General features: G+C 53.6%; 1 protein-coding gene across 1 annotated transcript; it reads right to left on the bottom strand.

The window, feature by feature from the left end:
• Positions 1 to 26: 26 nt before the first annotated feature.
• On the bottom strand, positions 27 to 17,366 carry LOC120373640 (deoxyribonuclease-1-like 2). Its single transcript, XM_039492331.1, has 9 exons — positions 17,266 to 17,366; positions 11,979 to 12,151; positions 9,686 to 9,774; positions 7,746 to 7,829; positions 5,855 to 5,955; positions 3,914 to 4,026; positions 2,339 to 2,493; positions 1,500 to 1,596; positions 27 to 728 (listed from the first exon to the last, which is right to left on the bottom strand). The coding sequence occupies exons 2-9, from the start codon at positions 12,123 to 12,125 to the stop codon at positions 675 to 677; spliced, it is 840 nt and encodes a 279-aa protein (XP_039348265.1). The 5' UTR covers positions 12,126 to 12,151; positions 17,266 to 17,366; the 3' UTR covers positions 27 to 674.
• Positions 17,367 to 18,662: the final 1,296 nt, after the last annotated feature.

The following is an 18,662-nucleotide window of genomic DNA, read 5'->3' as shown; positions in this document are numbered from 1 at the left end:
GCCAATTGAGAGAGGGACGCTTTGTTTTCCACGTGGGCTGTGTCTGTCCCTACTGGGCACTGACTAAACGTTACAGCTCCTCCAGGCTGGAGAGTGTGACTGTAACAGCCAGGCGGCTGCAGGCAAAGGGGTTGTTTCCCTTCACCTGAGGCCACAAGTTACAGTGTTTACGCATACAGTAATTTTGGATAAGGAAACCCTGGGACCACGTGCATCATTCCAGGCAAGTATTGCTTGGAAATCAGGCTGCAGTTGGAATCCAGCCCAGGTTCATAGTAGCTGAAGGTAATTGTGCTCTGATAGATGGAGGGTGCTGCTGAGGGCTGAATGGGCCTGGTAGATTGAACCCTGCTTACAATTGAGCTGCTGCAGAGCCAGGCTGCGATGGGTGGCAGATAGGCCTGCCAGCTGCTTGTGCTGGCTGTCCTGTGGGTAAGGACATCAGGCATCAGGGCTGCCATGCTGGCATCTTTTGCTAACGTGGCATTGACTTAAACCCTGGCTGCACGAGGAGGGCTGGTTCGGCCAATGCTATTGTCCTGAAGGGATGGCAAATGCTAGTGCTGAGGGTCCTTTCGGGCTGATAGTTACAGTTGGTGGGGCTGGGCAGCCAGGCTCCACTGCTGCAGAGGGAGAGGATTCTGAGCAGGTGCTGGTGAGGGCAGCCTGGAGCTTCAGTGAGCCTTCAGCGTCACCTCCACGGGGAAATGGTCGCTGACAGCCAGGGCCTGCATGGGAACAGCAAGTGGGGACACAGTGTAACAGCTCTGCCAGCTTAGATCCACCTGGTTACCCGCGGCACGTCGCCTTCCCAGGGGCCTTTCCCCTGCCTAACCTCGAGACTGGCAACATCCCCAGCTGGGTCTCAGAAAGGGTGAAGATCTCCCTTAGCCTTACAGAGCTAGAACTGTCCCCAAGCTGGAGGTTCCTAGGGGAAGGGCCTGGCACCCCTGACTTTCAAGCTGTATGTTTCTAGGGAGAGAAGAGCTTGTTTAAAGAAGTTTTAAATGCTCTAGTTATTGTTTTCCTTATCTGTGGTGCCCTATATAGTTATGGACTCCTGGCCACTAAAGACACCTACCCAGGAAGGGACATAAAAAATAGTTCTCACCACCTTTGTGACAACTCTCAGATGCTGCTGGGTAGCATGGAGCACACACAGAGGGGGGTGGGGAGCTGTGGTGTACGAAGCTCATCGGTGACCTGTTTGCTTCATCACTTGTGAGTGCTGCAGGCATCCAAAACTCCCAATGATAAAGCCTTGAGAGCTCACCTTTTCCTGGCTGAGTTGCAGACATCCCTGTCATTGTTTCAAAATGTTTTATAAACAAGGATGCTTGAGTCTGGCCAGAAGCCCTGTCTGGTCCTTAAGGATGCCCCTAGTATGACTGTCCCAGACAGCCAGGGGGTCTACCCTGGAATGTATCAGGCAGGAAGAGCTTTGCTGTCTGAAGGAATTAAATGTTTGCTCTCTGGGGATCAGTTTCAGCCCACCATACCTCGGCTTGCTCCAGTTTGAAAGCGTGTTGGAAATCATAGACAGCAGCAGACTTGGGCTTGATGCTTTTCTTCAGCTTGGAACCACACACCACAATCCTGGAACACGACAACACAAGACTCAGGGTTAAACCCTGCACTTTCAAGGGGCTTTCATTTCAGATTCAAACACAGCAAGGCAAAGCCCCGACTCTGGGGATCTGGGGTTAGTATCAGTGGGGCTGAGAGAGAGCTCGGGGCTGGGCTAGTCCTCAGCCCTTCTTTTCCCAGCGACCAAATGCCATCTGCCATTGTCTGTGCCTGGCCTCCGAGAGCGGCTCTCTGCTGAGAAACAAGAGCTAAGACCTAGGCAAAGAAGCTCCCCACCCAAGGCTTTCATGAAGCTCTCCTAGTTCAGCCACAAAAGGGAATGCAGACACAGGCAGCCAGCAGAGGGCCCTGTGAGTCCTGATCACAACTGCTCTGTGGATCCACCAGACCGAGGATCCCTGCCAGCAGCTGCATTCACTCGCATGTCCTCTGTGTGCTGCGCTCATGTTGCCCACGCAATCGACCTGCTGGCTGCAGCCGACCCTTCCCCCAGCATGCAGGCACACACCCTCCCACACACAGCCATTCTCCTGACAGGCCAAAGCCACTCTGCCTGTTCTGAGACTTGTTAACAGCCCACCAGGAAATACAGAGGGAACCCTTGGAAATCAACCCTGTCTGCAGGTGGGTCTCTGTGCTGGGAGCCAGGGTCTCTCCCTGCAGGGCCGGAGGAACGTTAAGGCCCTAGGGCTGTGCCACGCTTGCCAAGAGAAGCCTGCCCATTGCAACGCTCGGAAAGGCGGTGTCTCACCTGTCGTAGGCACAGTCTGACTTCCCAACAGTGGTGTCTGCGCTGTCAGGGATGAGCCACTCGAACACCTCGCTGGTGCGCAGGCGGATGGACCCCCAGTCCCCTTTCTTGACGTAGGAGCAGTCGGCATTGAAATCTCCCAGGAACATGATATTCTGTGGAAGGAACAGCGTGAATGGGCTGGGTGTTTGGTGCTGGCAGGCACTGAGACCGGGCAGAAGAGAGACCAGCATGTAGGCAATAACGCCATTAGATATTCAGGGCCTGAGCACGGGCTTTGGGCCCTTTGGACTGCGCTGTGAGGACTGAGTGAAAAGCAGAATTTGCATCCCAGGGAAGGGCTGAAATTTCACTGTTTGGTTTTGTCTTGAATTGGGACAAAAAGTCAAAATATCAAAGTTTTACATGGAGTGGAAAGTTTTGATTCGGAAAGGTCTAAACCTTTTGTTTTGGGTCAGCTGTTAAAAGGCATGTGCCGAAGCTGTTGCATTGCCTCATGGGAGTTGTAGTTCAGGGGCCTTATGCCCCCATTCACCCACTGGGCCATGTTCCCTGACCAGACTACATCTCCCATGATGGAACACACCATGGATCAGGCAGAGGGGAGACTGGTGTATCATGGGAGATGTAATCCATCCAGCGATCCCATAGGGGAGAATGGGTAATGAGGCACCTGAACTACCACTCCCATGAGGCCCTGTTACAGAGCTGGCTGATGCAGTTCACTGACAAACCTCCTCAAAATGAAATGTTTTGATGCCGTTCAACAATTCAAAACCCTGTGCTTCGGGTCAACATGACCCTACATCAGATAGTTCGTTTCCATTTTCCTGCAGGAAAATCAACATTTTTCCATCAACATTTTCCCCGAAGATTTTGCAGAAACTGCATTTTCCATTAAAAAGGCATTTTGCCAGCCACCAACCTCCGAGAGACGTGCTACTGATGCAGGACCAGGCACTAGGCACAGAGCTCTGGCACTCTGCCAGCAGAGGCTGTCCATGCAGGAACAGCCTCCTGGAACCAGGGGAGCTTTGAGTCTGTCTATAAACTTCCCGGTCTGTGCCCCACAGAGCCAGGCCTGCAGGAGGTGGTGATGGCACATGGTCTGCATCAGAGAAACGTGGGCGTTTTTGTGGCATTTAGCCACTGTCCCACAGAGCCGGAGACACAGACGGCTATTTACACTGGGGGCGAGTAAGGCTGCTGTCAGTGGAACTATGCCAGCATCACCCTGGAGCTGTCTGGGAGCAGACTCCAGACCATGGAGCATCCCGGCCAGCTCTTCTGGGGATGAGATCTCAGCTGATCGCCTGCACAGCTGGCTCCTTCCTAGCCAGCGTGGTGGCCCAGAGGCAGCAGCCGATAGATGCTGTGGGTTCCACGGGAACTGTATAATTAATACCAACCCTGCTCTAAGCAAGGGGGAGAGGGAGCTGGGTTCTCTGGCCTGGACGATGAAGGAGCTCAGACTGGATGGTCAGAATGGGCCCTTATGGCTTTAACAGCTGTGAATCTAAAGCCCCTTCATACGTTCACATGGGGCTGGGTTTGCACCCGGATACATCTGCTTACATCAGTCCCCCACTTGTCGATGACATCTAAGTAGACATCGTAGAGGGCATCGATCTCTGCCACAGCCTCGCTGGGGGGCGTATGCAGGGGCACCAGCACGAACTCCTGCCCCTCTGCCAGAGACACAAGTTACAGAGTCATCACACACATGCACAGAGAGCCAGCTCGCACACTTGCAATGCTCTCACAGGCACACACAGTCATCACACACACCCAGCCATCGCACACATGCACACAGAGAGCCATCTTGCACACATGCAGAACTTTCACACACAGAGTCATCACATGTGCACACACCCAGCCATTGCACATATACACACAGAGAGCCATCTCGCACACATGCAGAGCTTTCACAGACATCTCATGCTCACACACACCCAGCCATCATACACACACACACTCAGAGCCATCACACATGTATGCACACACTCAGAGCCATCATACACATGCATGCGCACACACTTCACACCATAATACACACACACACAGAGCCACCATACACACGCAGTCCTGTCCATCAGCTTCAGTAACACCCCCAGCAGCGCTGCCCTGGGGCTCCCTGGCCTAGTGGGGACAAGAGTGCCCCCACCCAGGAGACATGTTCAGCTCTCTCTCTTCGTCTACATAGGGGTGGGAAAACTTTTGGCCCAAGGGCCACATCTGGGTGGGAAAATTACATGCAGGACCATGAATGTAGGGCTGAGGCAGGGGGTTGGGGTGCAGGAAGGGGCTCAGGGCAAGGGGCTTGGGGCTCAGGGCAGAGGGTTGGGGTGCAGGAGGGGTGCGGCAGGGGGCTCAAGGCAGGGGCTTTGGGGGCTCAGGGCAGGGGGTTGGGTGCAGGAGGAGTTTGGGGTGCGGGCTCCTGCCTGGTGCCACTTACCTGGAGTGGCTCTGGGGTGGCAGTGGTGCACAGCAGGGCTAAGGCAGGCTCCCTGCCTGCCCTGCGTCGCTCCCGGAAGTGGCCAGCATGTCCAGCAGTGGCTCCTGGGCGTGAGGTAGGACAGGCAGCTCCGCCATGTGCTGCCCTCGCCTGCGGGTACCACACCCAAAGCTCCCATTGAGCGTGGGTCTCCATTCCTGGCCAATAGGAGCTGAGGGGGGTGGTGCCTGCAGGCAAGGGCAGCACACGGAGCCCTCTGTCCCTCCCTCTCCGCCCGGGGCTGCAGAGACGTGGTGCCGTCCGCTTCCGGGAGCGGTACGGGGCCAGGGTAGGCAGGGAGCCTGCCTTAGACCTGCTGTGCCATGGGGCTGGCAGTCCCACAGGCCAGATTGAAAGCCCTGATGGGCCAGATCCAGTCCATAGGCCATAGTTTGCCCTCCCCTGGTATACATCCATGAGTGTCCTGTCCCCTATTAGCCAACATAGCCAGAGCCCCGTACCCCACTGGGTGGGTGAGAACGGGGAATCTGGAGGGGAGATCTGAGCATCTCGCGACATCCCCCCCTGTGCAGCTCTCACTATGCACATACACCAGATTGTAGCTGAATGTGACTGCAGGGTTCAGTCCCCCGCATACTGTACGAGCTGGTACCCTCACCTGGGGGGAGTGGACCCCCACAGCCACATTTCCCAGACCTAGCAGAGTCTCCCTGCCCTCCAGTAGCAGGGTCTGAGCCCAGAGCAGGAGGGCCAGGTCCCTCACTGCTGGAGGCAGTGACAATGCACCCATCCTGAGGCCATGAATCTGTCACCCCCTCAGCGCAGCACATGAGCCAGCACGTGGCTCCTGCATCGCTCAGAGCTACCCCTTCCTAGACATTCACCCTACTCAAGGATGCAGCTCGCCAGCCTGCTTCAGCTCAGTGGGGCTCATGGCTACTCTGAGCCTCTGACTGGTGCCTTGAGCTCCAGGATGGTGCAAACCGGGGGCAGGGCCCTGCGTGGGGCTAGGCAGGGACTTGGCAGGGCTGGGGTCACTCCCATCAGCGGGCTCTGCTTACTCGAGTTGGGGGACGAGAACTTCACGATGAAGGGCTCCCGACTGAAGGTGTTGCTTGGGTCTGGGTACTGGTATGTGGCCACTACAGACACCGTCTGCGTCCTGGGGGGAAACAGCAGGGAGGGGAGAGAGTCAGTAAGAGGATGGGAAGGGGGCTCCGGCTGTTCATGCCGAAGGGTTTGGCTTGGTAGGGGCATCTCACCCCTCAGTCCTAACCCACAGCCCCCTACTGTCCCAGCCCTTGGCTCCCCACCCACAGCTGGGCCAGTGCCCCTCAGTCCTGACCCACAGCCCCCTACTGTCCCAGCCCTGGGCTCCCCACCCACAGTTCTACCAGCACCCCTCAATCCTGACCTGCAGCCCTGGGCTCCCCACCAACAGCTCTGCCAGTGCCCCTCAATCCCAGCCTGCTGCACCCTGGTCCCCAGCTATTACAGTGTAGCTCTGCCAGTACATCTCCAGCCTAATGTGTCACCAGAAGGCAGACCTCTCATGCCCAGTGGATCACCTGCTGCTACAGCTCCTCAGTGCTGAGATATTCCTTGTCAACACAGGAGACGTTGGTCCTGAGGCAATGGGCCAGATCCTCAGCTGGTGTCAGTTGATATAGCTCCACGGCCCTCAGTGGTGCTGCACTTGTCAACATCAGCTGCAGCTCTGGCCCATTGTTCATTAGTTCATTTGTTCAGCTGTTTGAACACAGTGGGGTGGCCTGGGGCAGCAGGATCCCTTTGGTCCATGTCAGAACCAAGCCACCCCATGGTGCTGAGAGCATCCAGCAGCAATGGTTCACTATACATTTTGTTCATTTTCGTCCATGACTCTTTTCTCTGTTATTTGACTCGGGTTTTAACACGTCAGGACTGCTCGGATACAGCCCGATACTGATGTCCTCTAGAGCAGTGATTCTCAACCTGTGGTCTGTGGACTCCTGGAGGTCCACGGACTATGTCTAAGGGGTCCACAAAAGTTTTAGCCTGAGACCCAGGTGAATGCCCAAGCTCCTGTGGATGCCCAAGGAGCGACAGAGCTGCTGACAGACGCATAGGCTGAGGAGCCCAAATACCTTGGAGATGCCAGGACCACTGCACCTGGACAGCATAGGAAGGAGCTCAGGAGAATTAGTCAATGTGCTGGATGGTGTCAGTGTGTTTCAGATGGATGCCCTTCTGACAAAGTGGTAAATATACTTGGCACTGAGCTGGGACCCGGTGGAGCAGGGAGGGACCGGGTCCCCCTACCTGGCTGCCACCCACCCTGGGTGGTGGCCCACTCCTGACTGGCCATTAGGCCCCACAGGCTTGAAGGAGAGGGCAGATATACTAAATCCGGCCATTAGGCCACAGCCCTGAGGGAGGGCACTCATATTGATTTTTGCCCCTTGGCTACACTGTCCCAAGACAAGGGGTGATCGTACAGACTCAGCTGGGTGGAAATAATAAATCTCACCCTGCCTCAAAAGGGGCTGGGAGGTGCTTGTCCCATGACATCCCCCAAGCAAATATCGCCCCGGCAGGAAATGCTGCATGTGGGACATGCTGCCCAACGGACATGTTTAGAAGCATGGAAATACACAGCTACTGTGACGCAAAGGGCCTTAGCTCTGACCCCCAAATCCTAGCCCTCACTCCCCCCAGACCATGAGATCACCTTGTGCCCAAACACTATGGGTGTCATTCTTGTTTAAACTAAGATCCCTCTACACCACGGTGCCAGCTTAAAGGGACCTGAGAGGAGGTGTGAAGGGGCCACTCTGTGTGGGGCCAGGAGCACCACAGACGCCGTGGGTCAGGTTCCCCAGGAGTTGCTGCTGATGTACACAGGGGGAGGCAAGCCAGGCCTGTCTCCAGGCTGGCAGCTGCTGATCCAGCCTCTCCCGTGAGCCCTGTTACCTGTAGATGAAGAGGTACATCTCCATGTAGTTCTCCCGACCCAGGGGCTCGCTGATCTCATAGCTGTACTGATGCTTCGATGCACTGTGGGGGGACACAAAGGAGAACAGCGGTGATGACCTCACAGGCTGGCCTTGGGTCTGAGCCTCCCTCTCCGACAGTGTCAGTGGGGTGCCCCCAATGTACCCAGTGGAAGTGCCAAGGGAACCAGGCCCTGGGCGCAGACCTGACAGATAAACACTTCCAGTCCCCCATGAGCCATTCCCTGCTTTACTCTCCCTCTGCTCCCCTTTACCCTGCTCTTTGTGTGCGGCGGAGGAGGGTCCTGGCACTAGGCACTTACTTGGCACTCAGGTCTTCTCCCTACAGACACCAGCTAATTAGCCAGCCCACAATGCTCCTGCGCCCTGTGCTCGCACCTTTCACAGCTGAACTCCAGCCTGCACTCTTGTGTGGCCCCTCTGTGCGCCCACCAACTGCAGAAGCTGAAGGAGACTCTCTCGCTGTCGGGCCTAGGACACATGGTTACGCGACACTGCTGCTGCGCAGGGCACGCATCCCTTCCTGACACTGACACAGCCCTATGCACAGATACGTGGCCCCGTCCAGCTGAGGACCTAGTGCTGACAAGGCTGGATTCGGCCTCCCAGACCCTGGAGCATGGAGCCAGCCCCTTTGCCTGGTGGCTGCTCTATGGCCTCGTTTATCACTGTGACATTGTCTAATTAAAATACGACCATGCAAATCATTGTTCCTACCACTGTTATATAATTGCACCAAATCGTATACAACGTGTGATGTATGGCCAGGAAGCGTTAAGCATCCTTCCGGATAAATGACACAGAATCAACCATTAGAGACGTGTGAATGGTAATTAGGGCCACTCCATCCTAGATAGGCTAGAACTTTGAAATGCAAACCTGTATTGTTAGAGAAATGGAGGGGGGTAATTGTATGTTTGTACTTGTATCTTGTAAATGTTAGCCAGGTAAACAGACCGTTCCTGCCTGTCACTATAGCTATTGATTCAGAGATCAAAAGGGAATATTAACATTTAAATGAACTGTGAACATAGGATATCACTTTGTTCGTCTCTCTTTCAAATGTATAGCAAATCACCTGAAAATGACGGAAAACAGGCAATTGCCTTATGTTAATCTGTGTGGATAATTACCAACGATGCTTAGGAAATGGATCCACTTCAAAGTCTGCCTGAGTGCCTATTGTTTGCCTAGGGACTTGAGCGATCATAAGAAGGCCTGAAGCTGTATAAAGATGCCTTGGGTCCCAATCTTTTTTATCTCTGACATGCATGATGCTTCATGCAGGGGAAGCTTAAGTTGTAAGGCTGAGATCCCAGTCCTAAGCTGGAACACCCTGAATATAAACATTGAACTATAACATATGAACTAATTCTGAAAGAACTCTGCAACTACAAAGCTCACCATCTCTCCTGTGAATTTAATCTCAAGAACTGTGCTCATGTCTGTATGATCTTTTAACCAATACTCTCTTCTTTTCTTTAATAAATTTTAGTTTAGTTAATAAGAATTGGCTGTAGCATGTATTTGGGTAAGATCTGAAATAGTCATTAACCTGGGAGGTAATGTGTCCAGTCCTTTGGCATTGATAGCACTTTCTTATATGATGAATAAGATTTTAATCGTATCTGACTTGGGTTTCTGGGTGGAGGCCTGAGACCGGGTTGCTTTAAGGGAACTGTGCCATTGACTTCTGGGTAACCAGTGAGGTATTATAGAAGCAGTTTTGTGCTAGTTTGGTAAATCTAAGTATTGGAAAATCCCCCAGCTTTGGGGATTGTCTGCCCCATTCTTTGCAGTTCACCCTAATTGAGTGACCTCAGTTGGCTCCCCTGGGACTCTGGTCACAATCACTAATGGGGACTGAGACATGTCCTTGCCACCCACTCCGGAGGTTACCTGTTGAGCTGGTCCAGGAGGTTGGTCACAGCACTGAGATCGGCATCCCGCACCTCCTGCACCAGGGCAATGTCATACCGTGACAGGATCTGTGGGCGGCACAGGGGCAGCTGTCAGCGCACAGCTGGGAGCAAACAACAGGGAGGGTTGGAGGGGCAGCTCTGTTCCCTGCCCTGACGTGGACCGGCTGTGGACGGTGCAGAGCGCTGGGCTCTGCGGTCAGTGGACACCGGCGCGGTACAATACACAGCCCCAGAGAGGAACGAAGGTGGCTCCAGCACCATTCGAATTGTACATGTGCAATGGGCCAGCCTCACGAACAGGGCTGGGAGCCCCACTGGGGGATGGACGGAGCCCCCCGACTCTGCAACCTGGGGAATCAAGGTAGTAGCAGGCGCCTGTGTCCTGCCTGTTTCACCAGGGCATGGATGTCATCCCCGAGAGGGGGAGCCTGGGGCACAGAGAGGGGCAGGGACTTGCCTGGGGTCACAGAACAGTGAAGAGCCTGGCCTCTTGACGCACAGCCTCAGCACCCCCTCGGAGCCAAGAGACAAGGAGGGGGCACTGTGCAGCAAAACCCAGGTCCCGCTCCAGGTCCTGGCCTGGGTCACAGCGGATCCTGTCTCTGCCTGGGCCTGCTCCACATACCAGAGCCCAGCCGCTGGGTAGGAGCGCACAGCACTAGGAGTCCGGGCTCAGATTTGGGCTGGGTTGGGCCCATCTCTGTGGCTTCCCCCAGAGGTGAGCACAGGAATGGCGGTGCCTCTCCTCTGCCTTGAAAGACGCTCCCTTTCCAGAGAGGGGGCAGCTGAGCCTGCCTGTCATGCTACAGGACTGCAAAGAGCCCTGGGCAGGGTGCAATTGCAGTGCACCCAGCCAGCCCACAGCCCGGCACCTCCTGGTTCAGTGCTATTTGGTTTCCCCGGTGTTCGGAGCCAGGGATGCCTGGCTGGTGGGTCTCTTTGCTCCTAGCAGTGTGTGTGTGTGTGTGTGTGTGTGTGTGTGTGTGTGCTGGGGGTCAGGGAGGCAGAGGGGCCGTGTCTGCAGGCCGTAGGCTGGGTTCAGCACCAGAGGAATGGCCAGCCCAGCTGACCCTGCAACCGCTGAGCTGGCTGGGCTCTGAGCAAGGGCTCTTGGAAAGGCCCATCCCACTGCTAGGCTACGGTGGTCCTGGCAACCTCCCAGCCATTTCCCAGGGTGAGGGGGCCCTGTGACTAGCTGAGTGGCATCTGTCTCAGGGTGAGGGAGGATCAGGGGAGGGGCACACTGGGCTCAGGGAGGTGCCAATGTACCTGGCTGCTGAGCCCTGGCATCCCTGGCCTTTCTTCCCTGCCACTGGCCCCTCCCGAGGGAGACTATAGAGGGGCTGCCAGTATGGGGCCTGGCTCTCCCTGGGGTAACCCCACCACCTGCAGTGAGGTTACCCCAGGGATGGATTTGGCCCAGCCGTTCACAGCCGTTTTCTGCCCACAGCCACTTTAAAGGGCTGGAACCAAGCAAGTTCCTGGGATACCAGCTCCCTGCCTGTCTCCAGCAGGAGATCCAGGATCCCAGAGGCTGCTCTGCCTCATCCGCAGTGCAAGTGTCACCAGTGGAGCCTGCCCAGAGTAACTGGGAGGTCCCCACTGCCCTGCCCTGGCAGCAAGTGCCCCCCGTTACCTAGCATGACGAGACACAGGGCAGGGGCAGGGACTGTAGGGGCCGTCCACCGCAGCCACTAGCCCGACTAATGTGTTCTCCCAGTCCCAGCCGCTCCTCTGCCAGCTGGGAGCTGGTGAGGGTCCACCCCCGCCCCACCCCCCGCCCCTGAGACCATGCCCTGGGCGAGTGGGTCGTAGGGTGACCAGGCAGTGAGTGTGAAAAATGGGGGTGGGGGTAATAGGCACCTATATAAGAAAAGCTGCGAATATCAGGACTGTTTCTATAAAATTGGGACATCGGGTCATCCTAGGGCAGGGGGAGCTGAGTCCCAAGGCAGCAGGGCGTGGGGGGTGAGTGTGATCAGCCTGGATCCACCCTCATTCCCCAGCAGAGAGATCATTAGTTCCGTGACCCCCTGAATGAACCCCCAATCCTCTGGACAGTGGATACCAATCCCCTTTCCGTCCCCTGGGACTCCCCTGCTGTCAGCCCCAAGACGGGGCCCTTTTAAAACCTTGCAAACACAAACCATCCCTGGCTGCCGCTGAGTTCCTGAGCTGGCCCTAGAGCCAGCACTACCAGTGCCTCAGCCCTTACCCCTGCCAAGCCATAACCCCAGGCAGCCTGGAGCCCGGCGGCCTGTATTGCTCACTTTCACGATGATGCCGGCGGTGGTCTCGTCGGACAGCTTGCTGTCTCCAAAGCTCTTGATGTTGAAAGCACAGATTTTCAGGGTGGCGGCTGTGCACAGCAGGTAGGCCAGGGTCAGCAAGGCCAGTGCTGGCCTCGTGGTCCCCATCCTGCAGGCAGGAAGGGACACAGCGTCTGTAGGGATCAGCAGAGAGGTTAGTGTATTGGCGAGGAGTAATAAGCCGCCTAGGGGCGCTGGCTGGGCTGGAATGATGGGGGGCCTTGTGATGGGCGTAGCCTGCTGCCAGAGGACGCATGTACCAAACTAAACTGCACCTGTCACAACCCTCTGGGAAGTCAGTCAGTGTCATTATCTCTAATTTGCACATAAGGAAATTAAGGCAAAGAAAGGGGAAGGGACTTGCCCAGTGTCACCCAGTGAATCAGCAACAGAGCTGGGAAAAGAACCCAGGAGTCCTGGCTCCCAGTCACCTGTTTTAGCCCCCAGACAACAGTCTCTAAAGCTACCACAGGTATGGGGCAGCCTTTCTGCATGTTCCCTTCATTAACCCTGCATGCCTGTATATCTGAAAATAGCCCAGAGCAAGTGATTGCATTAAACAGCGTTAATGTGAACTTGGACACAGAAGGATGAGAGACGCTGGGACAGGGAACAAGCTGCTAGTCACCTCTGTTGGTTCTCATGTTGGCTACAGATCCACTAATACTCAAAGCTGGGAACCCTCCCATTTCCTCCCCACTCACACGCATCTTCCCCTTTACTTCCCCAAAAGGGGCAGGGACAGTTGCAATTTCTTCCACATTGTAGCAGGTGTGGCGGGTTCAGGAATTGGAGGATCCCTTATCACTGAGGGGACAGATTTGTATGGTGTCTGCATGTCACAGATTGTTGGACTGTCTGCTATAGGGGTTGCTAAGGTTATACGGCCCTGCATTTGTAGGGTTAATTGCTAAAACAGGGGGTTGACTGCAAAGACAGGGGTGCTCACTCTATAAGTGAAAAAAATATACTGCTTTCTCCCCCGACCACTTTGTTTTAGCAAGAACATTAGTTACAGAAATGTTTAGGGTTAATTTGTGTGTTATATCAATTAAACGTTTTCAAATATTTATACACAGCATACATTCTAATATCCAGTACATTTTTACACATAGTAGAAAGGAAAATAATATAACAATTAAATAAAATATAGCCCCTTTGAGTTTATATAAACCCTCTGAGGATAATAAACTTTCACTGCCTGCTTATCCTTGGGAGATACAGGTAGAAACCTTTTGAAAGGTTTTTTTTCCGCAGCTTTAACATTCTGCAACATTGTTTAAGGCTTAACTTAAGTCAGTGAGGTTTGCCCAGGATAGAGCAGGAACTGGCGGATGTGTCTCAAGAGACAGGGTTGGTGGACACCCAGCTGTAGTAAGGAATTCATGCTTTCAGCTGCATATGATTTGGGTATGGATGCTCAGGGCCGGCTTTAGGCCTGTTCCACCCATTGCCCCAAATCGGGCCCCGCGCCCAGTGAGAATCCCTTCCCTGGCTAGAGGCGCCTTATTAATTTTTACTCACCTGGCGGCGCTCCGGATCTTCAGCGGCACTTCGGCAGCGGGTCCTTCAGTGCTGCCAAAGACCTGGAGCGAGTGAAGGACCCACCGCCGAAGAGCCGCTGAAGACTCGGAGCACTGCCCGGTGAGTACAAGCCCCACGTGTTTTTTTACATGTGGTTTTTTTTTTTTTTTGGTCATCCCTGCCGGGGCCCCTTCAAAACTGTTCGAATTGGGCCCCGCACTTCCTAAAGCCGGCCCTGTGGATGCTATTGGGTTAGGACCTGGAACAGTAACCATGACAGGCATTCTTTCACAGTCATGCTTATATTGAGCAAGGCTGAGGTTGCACAATATCTGGAAAAGGCCAAAGAGTGAGTTTCATAAAGACCTGACAGCTCGTAACAGGCAGGCTTTGGAACTGCTGCAGTGACATGGCAATCTGTTATTGCTACAGGATCATTTCCCAAAGAACAGCCAGTTGCTACACACAAAGGTGGTTGGTTAACTCAGCAATGCAGCCCTGGTGGACCATACGGTCAGACCCCAGCATATTCCATGGTTCCGATAAACAGGTTAGCACAAAGCAGTGGAGCCAAATCACCGTGATCTCGGGCAGCAGTTCAGAAAGAACAGAGGAAACAGGGTTACTTACAAAAGTTTCAGAAGTGAAATGTTTTCTAGAGGAGATGGGGAGAAATGGGGGTTGTCTTCACGGAGCATAAAAATAACAACTCCTGTATCTATTAACTTATTAAACCAACATGTAACTAATAGCCCACATGTCAATACACAAGCAACAAAGCATTCTCCACATATGCTTAATACTTCCATTTACCTCGTTTTACTTTTTCTCCTACCCTCCACCCCCCGCCCCCGCACTTTTTTGCAGGTTAGAAGGGTGGCGAGTAGGGGTTTGTTTTCCCCTATTTGCATTTACTAATTGCATTTTGACATTTACATCAGGCATCGCCTTGTTTAAAGGGGCATCTCTTTCAAAGGCCTGGTGTCATTGCTACAACAAAGCCAGCTTAAATGAGTTACTTGTGTTCGGCTTCAGAGTCCAAGATCCATTGTTTAAATATAAAACAAAGGTTTGAGGACTTCAAAAATTAATTGCTTTGTTGGACATTTGTCATGTTTTAGGACCAGCGTCCATGGGCAACAATTCTTAATGCCCATTAAACCAAATCCTTGGTTAAAAGCAATTCTGCTTGCCTAGTTAGTTTTTCACAGACAAAACCATTTAACAGTGCCTGCCAGGAAAGGCAATTCCTCTTTATCTTGGTACAGCAACGTGTTAGCTGCTAGCCTCAGAGTCCAAGTGATGTTGCTGCCTTTTGCTTTTCAGGGTCGCCTGTCAGCTTTTTGACTTGGAACCAAAAATCATAACTTAAAGGCACGGCAACAATTGAGGACCTAATACCTTTAACTTTAAATTATCCCAGGAATTACTTGAATAATACTTTTACTTTAACAAGGCTAACTTGTCTCACCTTTACCATTTCATGTTCAAAATAAAAATGTTTTAGCTCTTTAATTATTGAAGCAAATGGATTTTTAGCGGAATCCTTTGAAAGCCAATTTATTTGACACATACATTTCACATACCCCTTCCTTTTTAAATAGGGTTGTATTGACAGGGAGGGTTCATTTAGGTCCTTTAAACCTTTCACAATCACACAACTTTATTGCATCTCCGGTTAAGTACCTTTTGCTTAAAATTTGAATTAATTTTAATTAATGGATGGAGCCATTTTTTCCATTCCCTTAATTCAGGCTCATGTGATTTCATGGACACGCACACCCATGCTCCCAGGAAGTGGGCTGAGGGGCATGAATCACACCAAGATGCCAATTTCCAAAAGCATTTTATGGCACATTCAAATTTCCAAATCATCCATTCATGTAGCAGGAATTTTTACCTACTTTGTAGCCAATAGCCAACAATATCTTTTCGGTCAATCTAAAATGTGTTAAAATCATAGTGCTTTCCTTTTTAAACTAGTCATTTTGGTTGCTTTAGGGTTAACATTACAATTTCCTTTTAGGGGTGTGGTCTGGATCTACCATCAGGCTGATTTGATCTTTATTCCAAGCTGGTTGTTTCCCCAGATAATCTCTGTCATCAGACATGCCTCTGATGAAGTGGGTATTCACCCACAAAAGCTTATGCTCCAATACCTCTGTTAGTCTTAAAGGTGCCACAGGACTCTCTGTTGCTTCTCTCATTTAGGTTCTTCTCAGTTTCTCCTTCAGGACAACCACCCACTATTACCTTGTAGATCACTGGTGTTTCTTGGACCTGCATAGCTGCATTCTCTCTTTCATCTAATGAGCACCTGAGTCTGTGTGAGTCTGTGGTTAATTCCTGCATCGTTTCCTTCCCTTGCTCATTTAATGTTCTTAGCTTTCTGTACTCCTCAACTCTCTCACTCAACACTGCAATTTGTCCCCTTCACTCACGAACCTGCTCTCTCAAGTCCTGCTGTTCCTTCCAGCACTGAACACGATTCCCCGGGACACCCTGCTTTGCCACAATGAATTGCTCTTGTGCCACCTGGGGAGCACTTCTCAACTCCTTAGGTTCTTTGTGCCAACTTAACTTCCTTACCCTCATCTCACCACAATCGATCTGACATTCCTTGAGCTTTCCTCGTGGCCATTCTGAGCCAGAGCCACAGTTACACTATTCATATTCTCAAGCAGCATTTTTAGCTCCCCATTTTGCTCCCTCTCTTAACTCCTTAACCTTAGGTGTCTTCTCAGCTTTTGACGTAAGCCATGAACACACGTGACCCCACGGATTGGTCTCAGATTGGATTAGGCGCACTGTGGTGTGCTAGACTAGGGGTGGGCAAACTTTTTGGCCCAAGGGCCACATCTGGATATGGAAATTGTATGGCAGGCCATGAATGCTCACAAAATTGGGGATTGGAGTATGGGACGAGGTGAGGAATCTGGGAGTATGGGCTATGGGGTGGGGCTGGGCATGAGGGGTTGGGGATGCAGGAGGGTGCTCTGGGCTGGCACCAAGGGGTTCAGAGGGCAGGAGGGGGATCAGGGCTGGGGCAGGGGGTTGGGGCGTAGGGGGGTTCAGGAGTGCAGGCTCCGGGCTGTGCTTACCTCAAGCAGTTCCTGGAAGCAGCGGCATGTCCCCCCTCCTGCTCCTACACGGAGGTGCGGCCAGGTATCTCTGCGCGCTGCCCCATCCACAGGCGCCTCCCCTGCAGCTCCCATTGGCTGCAGTTCCTTACCAATGGAAGTTACTTGGGGCGTGCTTAGGGCAGGGGCAGTGTGCGGAGCCCCCTGGATGCCCCTACGCATAGGGGCTGGAGCAGGGACATGCTGCTGCTTGCGGGAGTCGTGCAGAGCAGGGCAAGCCCTCGACACTGCTCCCCAGCTGGAGTACTGGAGTGGGGCAAGCCCCAGACCCCACTCCCCGGCAGAAGATCGAGGGCCAGATTAAAACATCTGAAGGGCTGGATGAGGCCCCTGGGTCGTAGTTTGCTCACCCCTCTGCTGAGCTCTCTACTGGCACTATACTAGGCCAAGCATTGCTGTCTGATACGCTCTCAAACACTACTGCCTATCAAGGTGACCATCTGGGCCATCAATTCGTTACCAACGATGGTTTTAGTAAGGTTGAATTTATTCAGTGATTAAAGAGACCTCCGCATCAGTCAGCTTGATTGGGTTTATTAAATAATTAATTAACTAGACAGCAGAAAGACTAAGAGTATAGTTACCACAGTCTGTGAGCCTGATTCTACAGCTGGCGACCGGTACCTCGCCCTGTTTGGTTCTGCAATTTGCTTATACCTGGTTGGTACTTATAGGCAGGTTGTTTACAAATCCATTAGTTCATCTTTCCATAGGCTAGAGGAAAACACATCTTGTTTCTGGTACGTTTCCTAGTTCCGTGTCCCTGATCTGGACATCTGCCCCTTCCTGTCAGCCTATGGTATTTACGGTATAGAGGGTACTGCTGATTGTGGTGACACCTTGCTTGTGAAATCAGAATGACAGAGCGCCGTATTAAGGGTTATGCCATCTTTCTCCTCTTTTCAGCCAGCTGGTCTTTTTTCCCTTCGTAGCATGACGCTCGAGGTGGCAGGGGGAGGGTGGCCTCACAGCCCAGCAATCGGCCTGGAGGAGCCTGGTTCACAGGTCAGCGCACGGGAGTGTTCGTGTGAATTTGCCCCCAGAACGATGAGAGAAGCTGGGACAGGGAGCAAAGCTGCCCAGTTTCAGGCAGGCTCCATGCAGGCCCCTGGAACAAATGCTCCATAGCTGAGCTTTGCAGCCTGGACTCATCTCTGCCCTGGACCAACCAGTCACCTCTGTTGGGGCTCATGTTGCCTACAGGTCTCCTTGGTACCCTCCCACTTCCTCCCCTCTCCCACACACGTTTCCCCCTTGGCCTCCCCACAGTCACCGCCCAGAGCTCTGCACCAGGCAGCTCTGCCCCAGCTGGGGAAGGCTGGGCCTGGTTCCCTCCCTCCCGGAGCACTGTGCAGAGCGTGGCTAGCACAGTAATGCCAGGCACACCTGAGGGCTCCACACAGGGGCGGCTCTAGACACCAGCGCGCCAAGCAGGCGCTTGGGGCGGCCGTTTCCCGGGGGGGCGGCATTTGGCTCCGGTGGAGCTCCCGCCGGCATGCCTGCGGCAGGTCCACCGGAGCCCAGGACGAGCGGACTTGCCGCAGGCATGACTGCGGCGGGTCCCGTCTTCCCGCGGCTCCGGTTGAGCTCCCGCAGGCATGACTGCGGCAGGTCCGCTCGTCCCGGGCTCCGGTGGACCTGCCGCAGGCATGCCGGCAGGAGCTCAACCGGAGCCGTGGGAAGAGGGGAGCCGCCGCGGGACCGGGGAAGGGCGGCGCAGCGCTCCGCGCTGCTTGGGGCAGCCCGATTTCTAGAGCCGCCCCTGGCTCCACACAGCTCTCCTTCCCTCCAGCGGGCAGCCAGGCAGTGCCCGCCCCACTGGCACTGTCTGGTAGCTCTCAAGCTAAGTGCTGCTGCGGACAGTTCCCCTGAAAAGATCAGGGTCTGCACTGCTTAGCTTGAGCCTCTGGAACCATTTGCAAAGGTCCTTGTGGCCCGTAAGAACTCAGTCAGCTCCAGAATAGCACAACCAAGGACAATG

The sequence above is a fragment of the Mauremys reevesii genome, linkage group 10 (assembly GCF_016161935.1).
Source record: "Mauremys reevesii isolate NIE-2019 linkage group 10, ASM1616193v1, whole genome shotgun sequence".
Lineage (NCBI taxonomy): Eukaryota > Metazoa > Chordata > Testudines > Geoemydidae > Mauremys > Mauremys reevesii.
The sequence above is the reverse complement of the archived record's forward strand: the minus strand, read 5'-3'. Positions and strand labels throughout refer to the sequence as shown.